Source organism: Megachile rotundata, chromosome 12, assembly GCF_050947335.1.
Source record: "Megachile rotundata isolate GNS110a chromosome 12, iyMegRotu1, whole genome shotgun sequence".
NCBI lineage: Eukaryota > Metazoa > Arthropoda > Insecta > Hymenoptera > Megachilidae > Megachile > Megachile rotundata.
In genome coordinates, this window is record NC_134994.1 from 10210390 (window position 1) to 10226612 (window position 16223).

At 37.8% G+C, this 16223-nt stretch overlaps 3 protein-coding genes across 10 annotated transcripts in view; 1 reads left to right on the forward strand and 2 right to left on the reverse strand.

The window, feature by feature from the left end:
* The window catches only part of LOC100883133 (uncharacterized), a 219695-nt gene extending 208151 nt beyond the window's left edge, over positions 1 to 11544 (reverse strand). For 3 of the 8 annotated variants that reach the window (XM_076538086.1, XM_076538081.1, XM_076538075.1), the window contains exons 1-2: positions 2240 to 2386; positions 1794 to 1866 (exon numbers count right to left, since the gene is read on the reverse strand). In XM_076538086.1, coding sequence (XP_076394201.1) covers positions 1794 to 1839 — 46 coding nt within the window. In that variant the 5' untranslated portion in view covers positions 1840 to 1866; positions 2240 to 2386. Of the gene's footprint in view, positions 1 to 1793; positions 2153 to 2239; positions 2387 to 11398 lie in introns of those variants that run through there. The other 5 variants (XM_076538084.1, XM_076538074.1, XM_076538085.1 and 2 more) reach the window with 3 other exon arrangements.
* Positions 11545 to 11931: 387 nt separating this feature from the next.
* On the forward strand, positions 11932 to 14620 carry Acat2 (Acetyl-CoA acetyltransferase 2). The gene is made up of 8 exons (XM_003702169.3): positions 11932 to 12077; positions 12386 to 12507; positions 12755 to 12867; positions 12984 to 13183; positions 13264 to 13493; positions 13573 to 13761; positions 13834 to 13996; positions 14068 to 14620. Exons 1-8 carry the CDS (start codon positions 12029 to 12031, stop codon positions 14184 to 14186), a joined length of 1185 nt encoding a protein of 394 aa, XP_003702217.2. The 5' UTR covers positions 11932 to 12028; the 3' UTR covers positions 14187 to 14620.
* On the reverse strand, positions 14604 to 16216 carry Nt5a (5' nucleotidase A). Its single transcript, XM_012282875.2, has 2 exons — positions 14906 to 16216; positions 14604 to 14821 (listed from the first exon to the last, which is right to left on the reverse strand). Exon 1 carries the CDS (start codon positions 16214 to 16216, stop codon positions 14912 to 14914), a length of 1305 nt encoding a protein of 434 aa, XP_012138265.2. The 3' UTR covers positions 14604 to 14821; positions 14906 to 14911.
* Positions 16217 to 16223: the final 7 nt, after the last annotated feature.

The following is a 16223-nucleotide window of genomic DNA, read 5'->3' on the forward strand; positions in this document are numbered from 1 at the left end:
GATCCCCAAATTCTTATATAACTTAATACCCACATCTCCAAGTCCTTAACTCTCCAAATTCCTGAATGACCAAATTTCCACATCCCCAAATTCCAAGGTCCTCGAACTCCTATATTCCCAAATTCCTATATAACTTAATACCCACATCTCCAAGTCCTTAACTCTCCAAATTCCTGAATGACCAAATTTCCACATCCCCAAATTCCAAGATCCCCGAACTCCTAGATCCCCAAATTTCTATATAACTTAATTACCACATCACCAAATTCTTGGATCCCCAAATTCTTAAACTTCTAAATTCTTGAATGACCAAATTTCCACATCCCCAAATTCCAAGATCCTCGAACTCCTAGATTCCCAAATTTCTATATAACTTAATACCCACACCTCCAAGTCCTTAACTCTCCAAATTCCTGAATGACCAAATTTCTACATCCCCAAATTCCAAGATCCTCGAACTCCTAGATCCCCAAATTTCTATATAACTTAATTACCACATCACCAAATTCTTAACCTTCTAAATTCTTGAATGACCAATTTTCACATCCCCAACCTCCTAGCCCCCAAATTCCTGAATAACTTAATTCCCAAGTTCCCAAATCCATAGATTAACAAAATACTGGCAAGTATCCCAGACCAATATCCTCAGGTAGTCCATTAATGAACAGTCATCAAAGGAAATCGACCCAGCAAGCTCCCAAACAAAACCAGTTCGCAAACGAGGAAATTTCACCGGGAAATCGACTAGTGGTTAAAACCGAACGTTCCTTGTACCTGGAAGTCTCGTGTGCTCGTAACAATGACGGAGTCACGGTACCTCGAACTCGAACAAGAATTTTTATCATGGCATTGAATTAAACGACAGAATTCTGCCGTTTCGTGATACCGTTGCAACGTTCCGTGCAATTTAACGGCATAATCCGAAGGACCGGTTGAACGTCGGACTTGCAAATTCACCGCGATGAATTTCAATGTTGTTTTTTGTTGGTTCAGAAATGCCCCTGTTCGACTAGATAGAATTCTTCGAAAAGAAACCCCCGTGCAACTGAGAGGTTTTACACGCTGTTCGCGTTACACCTGGCAATTTTCCGCGGAACAGAAACCTTGCACGTGTTTCGCGGACACGAAGATACAGAAATTGCAAGAAACTAACTAACTGATCGATATCGCGAGTTGCGCTGTAATGCCTGCACGCGCAACGTTAAATTTTTCCTCGTTGCATTAATCTGCACTTGTTGCCTCGGTGATTTTCGTTTATATTACTCCTGCAGTAATTTTAGGATAATAAGCAAATAACACACAATTAATATATAATTATAACTAATATATAATGATAGTTATTCTGAATTATATCATATGCTACATACAGGACATAGACAATCTGTTTTAAGTTTAATTTGACACTTAAACAGGTTCATCAGTCCACTGGTTTATTTGAATTATAGTAGAAAAGAAATATGTGTAGGTTGCCTATCGTCAATTTTAATCGGTGAAGCATTTCGCTGAGATTATAAACTAGATCGAAATTAGATTATGTCAGATAGATCGGACATCACGTTAGGTGCAGGCTGACTCAGACAGTGATAAGGCTTTTCATTCTCAGAGATCATTAATATTTTAAATTCCTTGAAGTTCATAACTAGAGTATTTTTGTATAAACTCAACGTGAAAGTAGTCACCCTAAGACAAGTTCCATTAAGATTCAAAATGAGTCACATGTTGAAACTACGTGTAAGTTGTAAAAACTTGCACCGCAAATATTCATAATTGCCGGCGTAACGAGTATGACGTACCTAAATCAGGTTGTCTATAATCGGACAGCATCGCGACGACCATCATAAGCACTCACAATCCAGCGTGGAGAAACTATCGCACAGGAAACCTCATTAAAATCGAATCAAAAGCACACCGATTTGTCAGCTGATCGCGAGGCAAGAGGAGACGAAACACGACTGACCGAAAATGGTAACCGGGACAAAACACTTTCCACGTGTAAACAATGAATCATCCCAACGTGTAGGCACGCATTGTCATAGAAACTAGCGGAGCTTCTGTCTCTTCGTTTCCATAATCGACGAGCTGAGCGATTACCAATCGACTGTTGGACTCGCGAACTCGGGACCGTTAACAACCTTGGAACAGTTCGATAACAGCGGAGAAAAAGAACGCGGGGTCGAAAGATCAGGAAACGGCCGGTCTCCTCTTCCCTGATCAGCGACGAGAGCCAAACGTCGCGTACCAACTTTCTCGCGTGTCTCGAGAATGCGGGAACCGGAATTCCGTCGTGTCCTTGACTTTCGCGTGGAACACGCGTAACTGGCTCGTCCCGCTCGTCCAGGATCGCGATGAACGAGATTCGTTCTACGACTGCGTGAAACCAAGTGCGGCCTCCGCACGATGAATCAACCCCCTTCTCTCCTTGCCGAGTCGATGCACCACGCTGCCCCTTCTCCTCGCTTTCCCACCTCCGGCTCACCTTCGTCATTCTTTCTCCACCCTCGCGGAACGTCGTGACCAAAACCCCCTCAATTTTATAACCCGATTCCGATACTCTGGCATTTCGAGACACAGGGTAGCTTCATAAACCCTACTTGAATAGACACTAGAACTTTGAAATGTATACTCCTTTGATATTTTACACAGGTTGAGGATTTGGAATTATCAAGGTTTATTGCCTATAATTAGGCAAATTAGCCAAGGGTGCTTATAATGAGGCAAGGTTTAGAAGCATTTTATGATATGACCTGAATAGGAAGTTTACACCAAATGCATTAGGAAATAAATTCGATGACTGAAAGTCAGATAAGTCATAAGCTAAGAAATGACTTCCACTTGTCTTCAATTTGGGGGTAACCCAGATGAACCTCGAAAGAGAATAAGAACCCGAGAGAGACTAGGGAGAGCCTATTGAAGTTGTAAGAAGGATCTCGAGGGCCTAGGCAGATTCTAAAGAGAATCTTAGATCAGAGGAAAATACGTGGTATGTTAAACCGCAGGAGACTAATGAACTGTGGATTCTGAAGAATCTGATCCTAGAAAAATTCTAAGAACTAACGTGATCCTATGGGATTTTAATAATAATCTTAGAAGAGTCAGACATACAGAAATTTAAGAGAACTCCTCATAAGAAAATATGAGGAGTCTAAAGAAAAATAGAACCTATTGAGATCCTAGATCAAGATGACCTGATATCCTAAAACACTCTTGCTTCAACATCTTTTCTAAGTTAAATCAATCTTACTAAAAAGTATTTGCCTTTACTTGAATTTTAACTAAGACCAATATCGATGCTGTATTACAATTTTTGCAAAAAACGAAGAACACGACACACATTTCTGTTACGCCCGATTTTCTCCCATTTCAGCACACATAGATTCAGTAATTGAATTTTTTCGGAGACCGTTCGTTTTCTTGTCGCTTCCACAGCGAGAAGTTTTTACGAGCGGACCAACCGAGCGTAGCGATTTTTACACACCGAACGTGTTCAGATTTGAGGTTTCGAACTATTCGAAGTTGACCAAAAAATGAGATTGCACGCGTTAAAACTAACACGTATCCCCTCCTTTTCCCTTGATAATTGCGACAAATACTGACGTTTCCTACAATCTTATAGATGTACAGAAAGAGGTGTGATTAAAGAAATGTAGGTTAATAGTACGGTGAGGCTCTCAGGGGTTAATTATTGAAAATTGCGACGATACGTTCATCACACTTTCGTTTCGCTTTCCCCTCGTACTCTTTCGAAGCTTAACCGGGGAATACCTTCTCCGGCTTAAATAAATATGTGCTTTTGGACCACGTGGGATACGACGTGTTAATCACTCCGGGGGACAGAAAAAGTTGGTACAAGTAATGGAAAGTGGACGGAGAACATATTTGGTCGTGTGGAGGATAGAAAGCACGAAGGTTGCGTTCCATCAGCGGATGGAAGCTTCTTCTTTTTTCCGATCTCTGGCTGGGAGAGTCGTGACGACACTTCCAACAGGCATCGTGCCAACGACTGCGTCAAGAACGCGCAGGAAATGCGTAAAAGTTGACGAATCTTGCTCCTATTTTCACGACACCTGGCCCTACAAAATTGCGACCACCTAAATTTACAGCGAACCTATTTAAATTAACGGTAATTGAACCCAGTTGTTTCAGCCCGGTTCTGTAAACCGACGTCCACCGACAACGGAACCGTACACCGCATCGACTATAATTATCGCGTGCTTCTCAGGTTCGTACATCGCGTTCAATTCACCACTCTTATTCAGCTTTCCCTAAATATAACTTGCGTAACCGTACTGTGCAAACTTTTTGAAATCGCTGGCAAAAATACGCCACCATTTCGAGAATAAAAATAAGTTTGCGAATAGCCTTTGTAAAAGGTAAATGACGCAAGTGGGTCATCTCGATATAGCTGAAGATCTAATAAAGTTGTCCGACAATTCAATCATGTATAAAGGTCTATTTCTCTTCCTGTTGTCTAGTATCTATTTTTAATAGACACCATCTTTTTACCTCAACTTTGCATAAAAGTTTGCAACATACTTTCTTATGGGGCTACGTTAAAAAAAGCCTAAGCTTACGTCATTAAACGTTTCCTACACAATCTCTTTTTATAGCATTCTATATTTTATGATAGGGCACGAAAAGACCAACAAATTGTAATCGAACATTTTTTAAGTCGTTTAATTCATATAATTGAACGTAACCCAAGTTTCAGAAACCATTCGTTGCTACCGGTAACTGCAGTTCGCCGTAAATCAATTTACATACATTATGGGCGACTATAGACTTCACCCGCGCAAAATAAGCATGTTGAACCGAAAGGGTTAACCTCTTCCAGGATACTGATCTTTAGTGTTCTTTTTACATTCAGACACTTATGTAAATATTATCAGAACTTGAAATATTATCAATGCTGGAACAAACTCAAGTTCAATATGAAATTCAAGATGAAATCATTTTCGTAGACACTTATGTGAATATTATCAAAACTTGAAGCATTATCAATACTGAAACAAACTCAAGATCAATATGAAATTCAAGATGAAATCATTTTCGTAGACACTTATGTGAATATTGTCAAAACTTGAAATATTATCAATGCTGGAACAAACTCAAGTTCAATATGAAATTCAATATGAAATAATTTTCGTAGACACTTATGTGAATATTATCAAAACTTGAAATATTATCAATGCTGGAACAAACTGAAGTTCAATATGAAATTCAAGATGAAATAATTTTCCTAGACACTTATGTGAATATTATCAAAACTTGAAATATCAATACTGAAATTTCCTACAAATTCAAGGTGAAATTTTCGTAGCCTCAGAATCTAAGATAAACGAACCAGGAATGATAGGCTCATTCCTGAACTGAATCAAAAAATAAAATAAATGACACGGAGAATAAATTAGTATACATAGTCATCATTCATCAGTTAAGCAAGCACCGAACAAAGATAGCTTGATAAATACTATAATTGAAAATACGAAACTCGAGATCCGTCATTCTGACTGGTACCAGTCTTCCGGGAGTTTCTTAACATCCCCCATGAATCAGCCCGCAGAAACAACTCGCACATGCGAACAATAAACACCGTGTATGGATTAACGCTCGGACAAAACGTTCGCCGGCGGACTTTCACGGGTCTTTCAATGAAATAAACCGTTTTGTTCCGGCGCGAACGACAAAACGTCCGAGTAGACCGGTGACACAGAAATCTCTGTTCGCGACGTTTAAAGACCGTGATGCGTGAAAACACGAGCGACGAACTTTTCTCCGACGATTTCTATCGAGAGATCGCAAAAGATCGGGCACACCACGTGCGTTACCGAGGAAAGTTCCGGTTAGTCACGTACCCGCGGAGTGACGCATACGCCAATTTAAGCGCTAATAAATCGTGCGAACGCTCTTCATAGCGGTTCTTTTCGACTTTCCGTGCAAAAGATACGCCGCGAAAAAGGGTGCACCGAATGCAATTTTACTGTAATAAGACGTGCTATATTTTCCGATTAATTACGTAATGTAGTCTAATTCGCGCTAAGGCTTCCAGAGCAATAAACTTGTAATACCGAGTTATTAGCGATCGACTCGATTGCTGTTACAGAACCGATTAGATTCGATACGCAGGTTATAAAAAGAATTATCGGTGTGACCGATTACCAGTGACTTTCCACTCACGATAGGCTCTGCTCGTAACATGTATTTTATAACAATTACGAAACTTCAAAACTGCTTCTATTTTTTAATGAGTAAAATTCGATAAGTGCAAACCAATTCGTTTTGAAAAAGACTGTTACAAGACTGAAATCTGGTGAGACTTCATAGAATTTCAAAGTCGATGTTTTTCTATCGTATGGACGCGATGAAAAAGCGACCTTTAGCGATTCAAAATCGGACAAGAACATTCGTACATTTGAATACTCGAACAGCGAGTATCGGTCGTGTTAAATGCTGGAATTATGAATATTTATCGAGGCAGAATGTAAACAGCCTGTCTCGCTGACTCTGACAACAAAAATATTCGTGTCAGTAGGAGCTGTAGAATGTCCTCGATAAGTGAATTTCGAAAATGAAACTTAGGCGATAAGCCTTTTGTTAAAATATAACAAAATTTGTTGATGACCATTCTTAAAATAAAAATAGTAGTTCTATCGCATTAAAATAAAAGATAGTTTTAATGTCGATGTAATTCATTTCGTTTTCTTTTTTCCACGCACAATTCCGTGAACGACTCTGCCAGACTAGAAACGAAAACGGTCAATGATTACGTAACGGTGTTAAAATAATTAGTGCGTATTACACGGTGCAGCGTTGCGTTGGTAATTAGTAGTCATCCCATGGAGCCACGATCTCGATCGGAAACACAATACGTTCGAGTACACGGGTGAAACTTATCGTGAAAGGGGCGACAGTAGCTACGAACACGAAGTTTACGACGAAGAAACGATGTGGGAGGATCGATATTCTCGTAGCGCGAGGAGCCACCACATGTGGAATTGCGTCGAAGGCTCTAGCACTCGTCAATAGAACGGGACAATTCGTTAAACGACGCTTGGGTTACCTTCCCTTTGACGATTCGCTGTCGCGCAAATGCCGACCAATTTAAAGCTTTCTGCATCGTTTCCTGTTTATTACATCCCCTCGTGTGCACGTGGCACCGTAGGAACCGGCGAAATGGCAGGAACCGGGTGCTTTTCGTTTATGGTTTGTTCCGATGAAAGATATGTTTCGAAACGGAAATTGCAATGTCTTATGGAAGCTGCAAATTAGATGATACCCATCTTGTAAAAATTTCGTCCCATTAGATGATACCCGTCTTGTAGAAATTTCGTCCGAATTTGGGGACCATGTGACGATTTGAGTATTTATGATTCACAGCTCATTTTCGATTTACTCGATTCTATGCTTGGATGTATTGGTACCGGTGAATGAAAGGCGTCAGTTAACGTATCGATTCGAAAGGTCCGATTATCAAACGGTTCTGTTAAACAGACTACATGTACCGACGATTCGAGGTCAAAGTGGAACGAAACGAGACGAGGCAATGATTTGCGGCCACGCACACGGACCCTCGAAAGCCGATCATTTATCCGCTCGAGGAAGCGACTATCGAGAGAAAAAACGTAATGCATCCGACGTATGAATAAAGTATGTGGAGAGAATTGAGTCGACGATTACCGTGCTCGCTGAAAACGCTTCTGACCACGCCAAAACAATGATGTACCGTTATCGAATACTCTACGCTACACCACGAATAAATAAATGCAGCCTACTTAAGCATCCCCGTCATCTGTTGCAACTGCATCGTCTCGAGTGGTCTGGGTTTATTTACCGCTAGAGAAAACGTCCGGGGAAAATGGAAAGATAAAGAAGGATTTTTGTCGAGCTATCGACCTATGGTCCCCATGCTTATCGTAATATATTAAGAGAAAATACGTTGGATGTTCGGGACGTTGTTTCGCTATCGCTGGCACGTACCGAACGAATGGAACGGCAAATAGAGCAGATCAACGGGAAATATCTATCGAGGCTTCGTTTATTAGCGCCGCGTCATATGGAAACGTAGCAGTACAGTAGAAATCGTTATATTGTCACCAACATGGCGTTATACAAAATTTTTTTAGCAAGTTTTCTTTGACCTGATGATATCTCAAAATCAAAAGTGATGATATAAAGGTGACAGTATAATAAAGTTCTACTGTAAAGTCATACTCTAAATATGATCGTCATATAACGAGATAACTCGAGGTCTTAGCGCTTTGTTTTACGACCTCGCTATATCATGACAACTATGCTCCGTATAATGCTACTTACGACCACGCGGTTAACGTGGATTACAATGGTAATTTCGGACAATGATTTAATTGTACATAATTGTACGATTGTTAGAGTTAATTGGTAATAAAAGCCGCGACCCATCGAATTGACCGCCCTGTCACATATTCGATCAAACTTATTTTCTAATCACGAGCAACAATTATGCTATTGATTGTCAGAAGTAGGAATAATGCTTGTGAAAGTAATAATTTATGGATTCCAAGAAATTAAATGGAAAACTTGTTTTTCCGACCCACGCACCAAGAAGTCTGATTTATAAAATGTCAAGTGCTCCAACGCGAGATTCCAGGATAAACGTGGAAATAAAAAGCTGCACGTCGAAACTGGATGGTATCAAATATATCTCGGTGGCTTCCGTTAAGCCGGAAAAGAATGATTTACATACCGGTTAATAACTAGGCTGATAGCAAAATTGAGAACGTCAAACGCAAACGACCTTATTTTCGAACTATAAGGTGCCCTAATAATAATAAACTATTATGTAACTTAAGAAACGAAATGGGGCATTAAGTCAATTAAAAAGGTTAAGACAATTATTTTAAATTACAGTGTTCAAAATAATTACCACCAATAACAATAATATTTTTGTTATCGGTTTCATAAAAATTCAATGTGGGCTTTTGGCAACTAATTTATTTCAGCAAGGAGAGATTAAAGATTCTTGAACTTGACCAAATTTGAAATTTAAGTAAATTTATTGGGTGCAGCAAGGAGATTAAAGATTCAACTTGAACTTGGCCAAATTTGAAATTTAAATAAATTTATTGGGTGCAGCAAGGAGATCAAAGATTCAACTTGATCTTCACCAAATTTGAAATTTAAGTGAATTTTAAATCTGCTGCAAAAATATTTGGTGCAGAAAGGAGAGATTAACGATTCGACTTGAACTTGAAATTCGAAATTTAACTACTAGCATACGACATGCACAAATGGCTGACTTCCTTCCGCTGAAATTCGTTGAGGCATGTGTAATGCCAGCTGGTACGATCCAGCGATAAGGCGAAGAAACCGCATAAAACACGTGGTGGCTAGTTAGCGAAATATTCATAGCAAAGTTGTAACAGTTCAAACAATGCAATAGTACTGTTGCAACTGAACTTCTAAAAACACAACGCATTAATTATACTCAGACAAGATCGTAAATATGCGTAAATCCTGTAATTCATCCGACATCTCCATTAGGGACACTAAAAAAACTTGACGTCTAAATTGATGAAATTGTGCAAAAACGCTCATAGAAAACGGCACAAAATAGTGAGCCAGGATATTGATCCGTTAGTCTGCATAAGATCGCTATCATAACGATGTTGGTAGCGTCAGAGGATCGACAAAGGAGTTCCCGAATGGATTCATCGGATATTAAAGGAAAAACGTTGAGAAGAATCGAAGTGGCAGTCACGCGATCGGGACACACCTCCGACGATTCGCGAAATGAATTGACTCGATATCCTTCTTGCTACAATACGCGTCGACGACGTATTAAAAGCGGGATATGTTCACGAGAAAATTCTAATAAAGACGCATGGAAACTGGTTCGACGTGTGTACACCGATGTACCACAGGACGTTGGCACACGGTACGTGCGATGCGTGTGTGACAGTTAATCGCATTATAGCGAGCTGCACCACGAAATCACGATTGATCACCTCGCGATCGTGACATGGCCAATCGGAAAATATTGTCCGAAAGAATATCATTATATGTCGAACGGAGATGGTCGAGATAATGACTCGTATGCTAAACACACGGCTGATACCGTTGCGTATTAAAGGTTAAAAGAATTAAACGCATTATATTGAAAATACGAGTTTACACTGAGCGTTGCTCATTTAACGTCATCGGCCTATTCAAATTAATACGATAAAGTTTGGAAACCGAATATAATGGAACCGAGTAAATTGGATCGAATTGAAACGATGAATCGAATTAGACGTAATTGAATCTTGGCTAAGCGTAATTGCACCGGAACCGTATAATTGAAATGTGTGATATTGAATCTGAACGTGGGAAGTATTGAAACACGAGGAATTGAAAGCCGGCAAATTGAATCATGAGTTCGAATTGAATCGTGGCAAATGGAATCGCGTCGAATTAAATCGCTCGGAGTATCACCGAATTGAATCGCGTCGAATTAAATCGCGCCGAGTCGAAACGCGTCGAAGTGATAGGAACAATAGACACCGCCACGTGTTACTAAACACGGTAATTGCCCCCTCCCTGCGGTTCGGTATCAAAACAAAAGCAAAAACATCGCTGATGTATGCGCAATCTCTTATCGGATAGCAATAAAATTAACTAGTTCGTAGTACAAGGATGCGTGTAATATCGAGGATCGAATATTCCAGGAGGAAATTCAGGTAGCACGTATCGTGTCGGTGTTTAACCGGAGGATTATCAGCGAACACGTTGCGCCTCCCGATGCTAACGATTTTGCTGGGCGAAGTTCGAATACCGTGATCGGGATAACCGTGGGCAACACGCGCTCACCACGGCACCAGAACGTAGGTGTTACAGACGAATCAGCCGGCAGTAAATTCGCGGTAAGAGATAACGGTAATCTCGAGTCGAGATTACCTCAGCGATGGTGCGAATTGCAAGGCCGTCGACGTATGACCTTAATGAGTAACGAGCATAGCGCTTAGGCGGACACACGAGAACGAACACGGTGTTCTGTCTGCTTGTACGTACTACGCACACTGTGTACGAAGGGTGTCGTGCAGCCGAATGTGCACGTATGTAAGCCTGTCAAAAAGGTGGCATGTTTGGCACTGGCCGCGATTGACGTCGCTATGACAGGCATGTTCTGTCAACGTAACCTAGGTTAGCTTAGCCACGAGTACCGTGAATATTGCGAAAGGTAGGGAAAACGGGCCCGATTCGTTGGTATATTCACGACGATTTTCGCGATCATTCCTCCTGGGGTACTGTGCGTGCAGATGGCGTGATTTTTGCAGCAATTACGGATCATCCCGACCGGCCATGATCGTCGACGCGCTTGCCGTGTATCGAGCTTTTATTCTAAACGGCAATCACGAGAAGTAAATCGAGAAACTGCAATAAATACCTCGCTTTTCGACGAGCTCTGAAATCTCCTCCATGTTGTCGGCCATCTTAGCACCAGTCACTGTTCACAATGCACGCTGGGTAAAAACAAACGAGCATCACCACGGCACAACGATTGGTGGTTCAGCGCCACCTGTACGATGAGGTAGAAGTCAATCAGCCGGTGACGTTGGACAGGGATGTATTGTGCTTACCTGGATCTGTAGAGGTCCCTAAACGAATCCCCCGAATTATTTCTTGGATGATATAAAATTTTAACGAAATTTTATGTATCTTTGATGTTTAATCGTTTCATCAATGTGTCCTACTTTTTTATCTGATTTGTAACATCGTTATGTATGAACATAATTTATACGCGTTTTTTTTTGTATCTGTAGCCGATGGGGATTTTTTTTAATGTTTTTAAAATAAATAAAACTTGTACTAAAAAGACTTTTAAGAGTTGTACCAGGAACTATCTACAAAAGAATGCGCCTACATTTTCTTTGACATACTTTCATTAAGCCGTTACTGGTGTACGTCCCCAACAGTTTAACCACTTTAACTACTTATTTCCGTTATACTCGTTCGTGGCGGCAGTCTTCGTTCAGATTTTGTCAAGTTTAGACGTAATTTTAAAGAAGTTAACAACATGGGTAGTGACGATGTTGTGATTGTATCGGCTGTCCGGACTCCCATAGGTATAACACTATGCTTTGCAAGTTTTAACATATTGACAATAAATAATAATTAAATCTACTATATAGTACAATATTAAATCAGTTTAAATGACATCATATAAACAATGAATGTAATTGTAAATTAACAAGAGCTCTTCTGTTGGATATAATGATATTAATTTGTATTTAAAACAGTATAAGGTTCCATTTGTAACAGTGAAAGATTTTTACTGTTTTTACGTGTGCAATAAGACATATAAAATTGTACAATCATAATAATTTATTTTATATTTTCTGCTTGCCTTTGAGAAACATTTTATTATTTTCAGGATCATTTTGTGGATCCTTATCATCGCTGAAAGCATCAGATTTGGGCAGTGTTGTTATTAAAGAAAGTCTTGCAAGGATCAATGTTCAAGCCTCAGATGTTTCTGAAGTTATATTTGGACAAGTAATTTGAAATTCTAATTTGCTCCTATCTGTGGGAAAACATTTTTATGATTTTACAGTTAGATATCTGAATCAATTGCTTCTGAAAAGAAGACTATTATAATTTAATTGAAATAAAAAGATGTTGGTGGGAGACAAAGATAATGAATACATGCTGATAATATTTATAAATAATTTATGTTATGTTAATTGATGAATATAGATTAAACAAAGTTAATAATTTTAACATCAAATATTTCTTATCTTAGGTATTAACTGCGGGTCATGGACAAAATCCAGCAAGGCAGGCAGCTATGAAAGCAGGTATTCCTATAACTGTACCTGCATATGTCCTGAATATGTTATGTGGTTCTGGATTAAGGTAAGCATTTAATGTAAACTTTCATTAACTTTGAAATTGAATGTTGTTATCATTTGTTCAGTTTTAATTTCATTTTGCCTGTGTAGATTATTTTTTATAAAATGCATGTGTTTTAGAGCAATTATAAATGGTTATATGTCCATAAAAGCTGGAGAAAGTCAAATTGTTGTGGCTGGTGGTCAAGAAAGCATGAGTCAGGCAACACATGCAATGCATCTTAGAAATGGTGTACGATTGGGAGACGGTACTTTAGTAGATACTTTACTACATGATGGATTAACAGATGCATTTCATGGGATTCATATGGGAATAACAGGTATAGGAAAATCTCTTTTATGTTTTGTTCCTTTATTCTTATTATAAACTTGTATTCACAAGTGTATAAATGTTCCCTAGCTGAAAATCTTTCTAAGGATTATAATATAAGTAGAGAAGCTCAAGATCAATATGCAATGACATCTCAGAAAAGAACAGAAACTGCAATTAATAAAAGCCTCTTTGATAAAGAAATTGTTCCTGTAACAGTACCTACTAAGAAAGAATCAACCATAGTAGACAAAGATGAGTTTCCTAAATTAGGGATAACCATTGAAAGTCTTCAAAAACTTAAACCAAACTTTTTAAAAGTAAGAACTGTCATACATGTTTCCTTTATAAGTAAAAATGATCATGTAATCATTATTTGGAATGACATGTTATTTCTAGACTAATGGCACTGTTACACCTGGTAATTCTTCCGGTATAAATGATGGAGCAGCTGCAGTGGTTCTCATGTCTGCAGAAGTTGCAGCTCAAAGAGGACTTTCTCCATTAGGTAAAATTGTTGCTGTAGCCCAAGCTGGAGTAGAACCAAGGATTATGGGTATAGGTCCTGTTCCAGCAGTTGAGTTAGTGGTTAGTATATTAAAATAGATTCATATATTGTAATTTGAAATCTGTGCATTTAAAAGAACTTTATTGTTTCAGTTGAAAAAAGCAAACTGGACTAAAGATGAAGTGGACTTATATGAACTAAATGAAGCATTTGCAGCACAAGCAATAGCATGTGTTGATTCTCTTGGCTTAGATAGAAGTAAAGTTAATGTAAATGGAGGGGCTATTGCATTGGGTCATCCTATTGGTGCATCTGGTATTTAAAATATCCAAACTTCCATGTATTTTATCGATTCTATTCTTATTATTGTTATAAATGTATTTCAGGTGCCAGAGTATTAGTAACATTATTATACGCTTTGGAACAAACTGGTGGAAATAAAGGTGTTGCTTCCTTGTGTATTGGTGGTGGAATGGGAATAGCAATTGCTGTTCAAAGAAAATAGCAAATAATTGATCTAGTTAAATTTGCTTATTTTGTAGGAACAGAATTTTGTTGGCATTTATGCATAGTTATTTTATGACATGACGGTATGTGAATAAATCACATATTATTATTGTTATTTTTATCAAGTATTTGTTAAAGTATTAAATGACTTTATACTACTATAATAAAGAGTAGCTAATATTATAAGAAGTAGAATGTGTAAAAAGCATGACTGTATGTCGAAAACATACATTTATACTACCATTTTTCTTAACTAAGTTAGAATAGCCAAGTGCTAATACCAGTATGCGCAAGTAAAATCATTTTATTTGCTTTTATGAAATAGTACATTTTTAATAATATATTTGCCAACTATATTTAAAATTTGTACAAATCAATTATTTTTGTACATGAAGAATCAAATTGTAAATAAATATACTGCAAAAATATAAATTATTTATTATTTAACCTTTTATCTGTATTAGCGTTGTCAGCCATTTTTCTTTCTTCCAAAATTTTCTCCACTGCTGCTAGCCCTTCTTGTTGCCTCTGTTCTGTTCGTTTTGTTCTAAATGTTTGCTTAGGATGTACCAATGTTCTTTTGGGCTTTAGTAATTGTTGCAACTGTTCCTGGATAGCTGGTATAATACGTATCTTAAATTAAGAATACATTATAAATGTAATAGAACATTTGTACAATGATTTTACATGAAGTAGAGCTATAGCAACAACATGTACATAAGCTTAGATAGTTGATATACTGAGAGGTGCTGCAGGATAATATCCACTGTATTTCTTTTCATCTTCCACGAAACATAAATAAGTTTTTTCTAATGGTTCTTGAGCTATAATATCTATGTTAGGTATGCAAAGTTTCGAATATTTTTTTATAACATAACCCCATAAAGAATCAGTATTAATTCTAGAATCTTTCAAGCAGAAATAAGAACCCCAGAATGTGGAATTTAACACTTTTTCATCTGGATGTGACAATCCCTGATGAAACATTCCTTCAGCCATCTGTTCCTCAATTACAGCTACTGTATCACATTGAACATATGCTTTAGGTACATAAATATCTTGAATAAGATTGTCACCAATATATAAGCAACGAGGATTTTTTTTACCAGATTCACATTCTAGGAAATCAACAAGACCTTTCCAATTACCTTGATTATATATCCCACCCCGTTTTAAATCTTTACTTTCTATTATAGCACCTTTTTCATAATTTATAGTTTCATAAAATGGACGTTGCTCAGTAAAAAAGCCAGGCTTTCTTGCATAACAAATAGTAATATCAAACAGAGACTTCCAATCTTCCCCAAAGGCATAAGTAGCAGTAAAATTAACAAAATCAACATTTGATCCAGTGATGAGAAAAGTAATACAATGTTTTTTTAATTCCTGAAGCCATTTTATAGTTCTTTCATTACATTTATGCATGTATTTATGAGGATTTTGTTTCAAGCAAGGAAAGAATTCTCCTTTGTCTAATTTAAAATGATCTGCATCATACATTTCAATCAATCCATCTAACATATCAGGCCAAACATTATAAGAATTTAGAGGTCCTCCATGTTTTTCGTCAAGAGTATCTATTAATCTTGCGAATATAACAGATGAAGAAATATCAAAGTAATCTAATAAACTTCTCATTTTCATTGATATAGGTCCATTCCATGTTGATAGCATGTCTTTAGAAAATGCATCTGTGGCTTCCCACCTTTGGTCACAATATATTTCTTTAATTTGTTCAATACTTAATAAACTAGTACCGTGACATGCTCTTTGAATTGTACCATCAGCACTGATTCTAAGTAAATTTCCTTTTTCAAAGTCTAAGAACAATCCTTTCTGCATGAAATCTAAATCTTTATTTTCCAATGGTTTTGATAAGTATTTTGAGTCATAACCCTTTTCTTTTATCAAGTAATCAGCTAATGTGTTATATACCAAATGCACCAAATTTGTCACATTGTAATTCAGAAGCGTATTATCTAAATCAAATCCGATACAATCATAATTTGTCAATTTAAAAGCATTCATATTAACT